We start from the raw sequence: 6,000 nt of genomic DNA, 5'->3' as shown, positions 1-6,000 counted from the left end.
CTGGTTGTGTTTTCTTGAACGTTACATAATATAAAGCGGAAATGTAAAGATCCACAAAACACTTAAAGTTCACAGTATTTGAATAAATTAAAAACATTCCCAATTCTTTCAATTCGCTTTTTTGTCTTTCATTTCCAAGATACTTCATTTTTAAAGTGTCTCTTTCCTTTTTGTTCTTGTTTTACACTCATGTTTTTGTCCATTAAGTCTTCAAACCAGCAGCCTTTTGTGGACCCAGAGATGTCTTCCCAAAATATAGTATATAATAATTCACATTAAATATGACAAAATAAAAAATAAATTAAATTAACTCAGTACGACATAATCTTCAAGTGCCCAGCCAGTCCAGCACTGCCTCTCTGTTTTTATTCAGTTTTCTTTTGCAGAAGTCAGAATTCTTTTATTATTTCCCCTTGGCTGAATTTTATAGCAATCTCAAACAGAGGAAGAGAGAGGAACAAACCAGACAGGCACTAGGACCTATCATTTGGGCAGAGTGCACCTTCTGGGAGATGGAAAGGAAGTAGGCTGTTCAAGTTTGTTAGGAAGTTGCACAAAATAATTCACAAAGCTGGGGCAATTTTCACTTCCTTCCGGGTCATTTCATCTTCTGAGCAGGAACTGTTTGACGTGTAGCCCAGTTCTGTGTTGCACTGGAGAAACGTTGTGGTGTGGGTGCTGAAATCCACACCTTCTGGCTCTGATCTGCTTTCGCCCCCAACTGCTTTCTCCAAGTACTTGCCACCTCGCTGTTTCTCGGCCTCCTGAGCTGCCTGTTCCTTGGCTTTCCGACTCCGCTTCCATTTCATCCGTCGGTTCTGGAACCAAATCTTCACCTGAGTGGAAAATGCAATTGAGAAGAGAAGATCATCATTGGACTGACATTCCTGTTGCTACAAAGACTTCATTTCTTATTACCACTGCAACCCTCCTCCCTCCCCCACATTCTTAGTGGGACCTTCCAAGAACTTCTTACATTTCAAAAATAAACTTTACTCATCATATTAAAAAATACTGAAGAGCCAACAGTGCAAACGTTTACACGAACACAAGAGGTGCTGGAAATCCAGAGCAGCACACACAAAATGCTGGAGGAACTCAGCAAGTCAGGCAGCATCTATGGAGGGGAATAAACAGTCGACATTTCAGGCTGGGACCCTTTATCAGGGCTGATACTGCCGGACCTGTTTAGTTCCTCAAGCATATTGTGTGTGTTACTCAGAATTACAATCAGGTTTATTATCACTGATTCATATCATGAAATTTATCAGTTTGTGGCAGCAGTGCAGTGCAACACATAAAAGAAAATTACTGTCGGGTCAGAACATTGACTGTTCATTCCTCTCCATAGCTGCAGCTTGACCTGCTGAATTCCTCCAGCATTTTATGTGTGTTATACAAAATGTTTGCGTTCATTGTTATTACATTCCATGGTGTCAACTTGTTTTTTTATATCAAAATAAACTTATTATGTGTGTTATCCACAAAATTATTTACAAGAATAAACCTTGCAGCCTTTTCATCCTTACAATCATAGTCAAAGCCTTAAGTAGTGCCCTATGACATTCCTTACAACAAACAGCATTGTTGCCACCTATGTGGCCCCCGGAGCTGGTACACTGCTACAGTAACTGAGGGGCTTCCTCACCCAGTGTGGCCCCTCACTCTCCAGCAGTGGAAAAACCCTATACCTTTGTCCTTCACCACCAAGCCCTAGACCATAGCACCTTTACTATTCATGGTCTCCTGGGTGATTCATCCTTTCGGGATTTAAGGGGGTCCCCACCTGCCGCAGCCCCTCCATGTGTGGTAGTGGAAGGAGCTCCCACAGAAACTTTCCATTGTCTGCACCAAGACTTCAGTGCATCACTCAGCATGTCCTACTGCAGTCAGCAGCCTTCCTCCACGGACATCTCACTCTGCTGGATGGTCATCGAACCATAGAAATCTACAGCACATTACAGGCCCTTCGGCCCACAATGTTGTGCTGACCATCTAACCTACTCTAGAAACTGCCTAGAATTTCCCTACTGCATAGTCCTCTATTTTTCTAAGCTCCATGTAACTATCTCAGAGTTTTTTTAAAAGACCCTATTGTATCTGCCTCAACCACCATCACTGGCAGTGCACTCTACACACCCACCACTCTGTGTGAAAAACTTATCTCTGACAACCCCCTTGTATCTACTTCCAAGCACCTTTAAACTATTCCTCCATGTGTTAGCTATTTAAACCCTGGGAAAAAGCCTCTGGCTATCCACATGCCCCTCATCATCCTCTACACCTCTATCAGATCACCTCTCATCCTCTGTCGCTCCAGGCAGAAAAGACCTAGTTCACTCAACTCATTCTCATAAGGAATGCTCTCTAGTCCAGGCAACATCCTTGTAAGTCTCCTCTGCACTATCTCTATAGAATCCACATCCTTCCTCTAGTGATGTGACCAGAACTGAACACAGTACTCCAAGTGGAGTCTTATGTAGCTATAACATTACCTCACAGCTCATGAATTCAATCCTACAGTTGATGAAGGTCAACATACCGTACACCTTCTTAACAACACTGTCAACATGTGCAGCAGCTTTGAATGTCCTGTGGATATGGACCCTAAGATCTCTCTGATCCTCCACACTGCCAAGACTCTTACCATTAACAATATATTCTGTCTTCAAATTTGACCTACCAAAATAAACCATCTCACACTTAACTGGGTTGAACTCCATCCGCCACTTCTCAGCCCAGTTTTGCATCCTATCAATGTCCCGCTGTAACCTCTGACAACCCTCTAGACTATCCACAACATCCCCAACTTTTGTGTCATCAGCAAACTTACTAACCCAGCCTTCTACTTCCTCACCCAGGTCATTTATAAAAATCACAAACAGGTGAGGTCCCAGACCAGGTCCCCGCAGAACACCACTGGTGACTGTCCTCCTTGCAGAATATGAACCATCCACAACCACCCTTTGCCTTCTGTGGTCAAGCCAATTCTGAGTCCACAAAACAAGGTCTCCTTGAATCCCATGCCTCATTACTTTCTGAATGAGCCTCGCACGGGGAACCTTATCAAGTGCCTTACTGAAATCCATATACAGTACACTACATCTACTGCTCTACCTTTATCAATGTGCTTTGTTACATCCTCAAAGAATTCAATCAGGTTCATAAGGCATGGCCTGCCCTTGGCAAAACCATGCTGACCATCCCTAATCAGATTATGTCTCTCCAAATGCTCATAAATCCTGCCTCTCAGGATCTTCTCCAACAACTTGCCCACCACTGGAAGGGAGGTTGCCCATTGCAAAGTTCAAAGTAAATTTATTATCAACTTACACACGTTACCAGCTACAAGATCGAGATACGTTTTTACAGACATTTACAGTGAATAAAAGAATTAAAATTTGTGCGAGGCTTTGGAGGAGGTACAGAAAATGCTCACCAGGATGCTGCGTGAGTTAGAGAGTATGGGCTTTAAGGAGAAGCTGGACAAACTTGTATTGTTTCTGCTGGAGCATCAGAGACTGAGAACACCCTGACAGAAGTTTTTAAAATGATGAGAGGCATAGATAGCATAGAGAGTCAGTCATTCTCCCAAGATGCAAGTGTTAAATACAAGGGGGCTTAACTTTAAGGTGAGAGGGTAAAAAATTCAAAAGGAGCTTTGCAAGGCTGGAAAATGTTTAGTATTTCATCAGGGGTGCCTGCCATCCTGACCATTCCTTTCTCTCTCTTTTGCCTTCTGGGAGAAAATACAAGAGCTTGATACCTCAATGACCAGACTCGTGAACTTCTTCTTCCACACTGCTGTCAGACTCCTAAACCAGTCACCTCTCTCATATCCCCTTCCCAGTGGTGTTGCAACATTCTCATGCCCCTTGTAGTTCTACCTTTTCTGCCCAAAGGAAGGTGGGGAGAGTTGGTGGAGGAGAACACATTCTATGTTCTGTTAAACAGCCAATAAAAGACCCTCCCCCCACCCCAGACATTTTCTCTTCAGATTCAGATTCAGTTTATTGTCATCTAAAAAACGCAAATGCAATGCAGTTAAAAAATGAGACAACATTCCTCCAGAATGATATCAACAAAGCACATGACAAAACAGACTACATAAAATCCACATAACGTTTGGCAATCCCTAATTCAGAGTCCGGAGAGGCTGCTGCGTATTAATATTACACTACCATCTTAGTGGAAAGGAGCTCCAAACCCACCAGACTAAACAAGACCAAAAACTAAAGCTACAAGACCTGTACAAAACCATATAGTTACAACATCCCTCCCACCAACACCATCCACCTTCCATTGGTCAGAAGTAGAATTACAAGGGTCTGCAAACATACAGAACTGAACAGGCCCTTCAACTCACAATGTTGTGCTAACCTTTTAACCTACTCCAAGATCAAGCTAACACTTTCTACCCACATAGCCAGAATCATAATCAGGTTTAATATCACCAGGATATGTCATGAAATGTGTTGTTATGCAGCAGCAGTACATTGCAATGCATGATAATAAAAAAAACTGTAAATTACTGAATATAAGTATTTCAAAAAGAGAGGAATATATACTGAGGTAGTGTTCGGGGGTTCATTGTCGATTCAGAAATCTGATGGCCAAGGGGAAGAAACTGTTCCTGAAGCATGTAAGATGAAGGTTTTTTACACAGAGAATGATGGGGTGCATGGACTGCACTGCTGGGTGGGGTGGTAAAGGCAGATACATTAGGGAGATTTAAAAAAATAAATTCTGCAGAGGCTCAAAATCTTGAGCAGCCAACAGAAAATGCTGGAGAAGCTCAACAGGTCAGGCAGCATCTATAGAGAGAAGAAACGTCAACATTTCTGTTATGTTTGTTCTTAATGAAGACAAACCTTATGGACAAAAATGCTAACATGCATTCATTTACTGTAAAACGGCTCTAGCTCCAGACATCCATGCGATCAGCTCGCTCTCACATCACTTCCGGTTCCGGGTAAACAGCCCGCATTGCACATTGGGAATTGAGTTTTTACAATTATGTACCCATATAATAACTCGGTTTCGAAGCGAAACCTTCATCAGAAAGTTAGAAAGATTAGCTTTAATTGGCGCATGTACAGTACATCAAAACATCGAAGCAAAGTGTGAAATGCAGCATTTGTGTTAACCAACAGTACGTGGTGGGAGCAGATTGCCCACAACTTACTAACCCTAACCCTTACGTCTGTGCAAAGTGGTAGGAAATCGGGGCACCTGGAGGAGAGTCATGGATTACAAGACCCTTACAGACAGCAGTGGGAATTGAACTCCAATTGCTGCCCACGCCCCTGGACAGGAAAGGAAGGGGGGAAGGAGGAGGAATACAGGCTGGCGGGTGATAGGTGAGACTCGATGAGGAGGAAGGTGCAGTAAGAAGCTTTTGAGGTGATAGGTGGAAGTGACCCTCAGATAGTCACATGGATGTAAGATAATAGAGGGTTATGAGGTGTGTAGGAAGGAAGGGTAGGACTGTTTGTGGAGTAGGTTTATATAGGTTGGCACAACATTTCTGCACTGTTCCACGTTTTCTGTTTCTAATCATTTTTATTTAGTGAGTGGATTAACATCGAGAATGCACCAGCGGGGGAATAGCGGAGGCAGATTTAATTATCACGCCCTGAGGAGGTACCTGGATATGTCATAGGATTTGGGGAGAGGGTGGGAAATGGGATAAGCTGGAATGTTGTTACATGTTGCTAGTATGGACTTGAAGGTCAAATAACTTTAAGATGGAAGGCCACAAGTAAGCTAGCCAATAATATTAAAGAGGATACCAAAAGTTTCTTCAGATACATAAAGTGTAAAAGAGAGGCAAGAGTGGATATCGGACCGCTGGAAGACAACATCGGAGAAATAGTAATGGAGAACAATGAAATGGCAGATGAAATGAATAAGTATTTTGTATCAGTCTTCACTGTGGAGGACACTAGCAGTTTGGTAAAGTTCCAGATGTCAGGGGGCATGGTCTGTGAAGTTACCATA

At 42.7% G+C, this 6,000-nt stretch overlaps 1 protein-coding gene across 1 annotated transcript in view; it reads right to left on the bottom strand.

The window, feature by feature from the left end:
• Positions 1-563: 563 nt before the first annotated feature.
• LOC132392142 (motor neuron and pancreas homeobox protein 1-like) overlaps positions 564-6,000 on the bottom strand; it is an 83,902-nt gene continuing 78,465 nt past the window's right edge. The window contains exon 3 of the mRNA XM_059965990.1: positions 564-836. Within this exon, the coding sequence (XP_059821973.1) occupies positions 564-836 (273 nt within the window). The remainder of the gene's footprint in view (positions 837-6,000) is intronic.

The sequence above is a fragment of the Hypanus sabinus genome, chromosome 4 (assembly GCF_030144855.1).
Source record: "Hypanus sabinus isolate sHypSab1 chromosome 4, sHypSab1.hap1, whole genome shotgun sequence".
NCBI lineage: Eukaryota > Metazoa > Chordata > Chondrichthyes > Myliobatiformes > Dasyatidae > Hypanus > Hypanus sabinus.
This window is presented reverse-complemented; position numbering and strand designations above follow the sequence as displayed.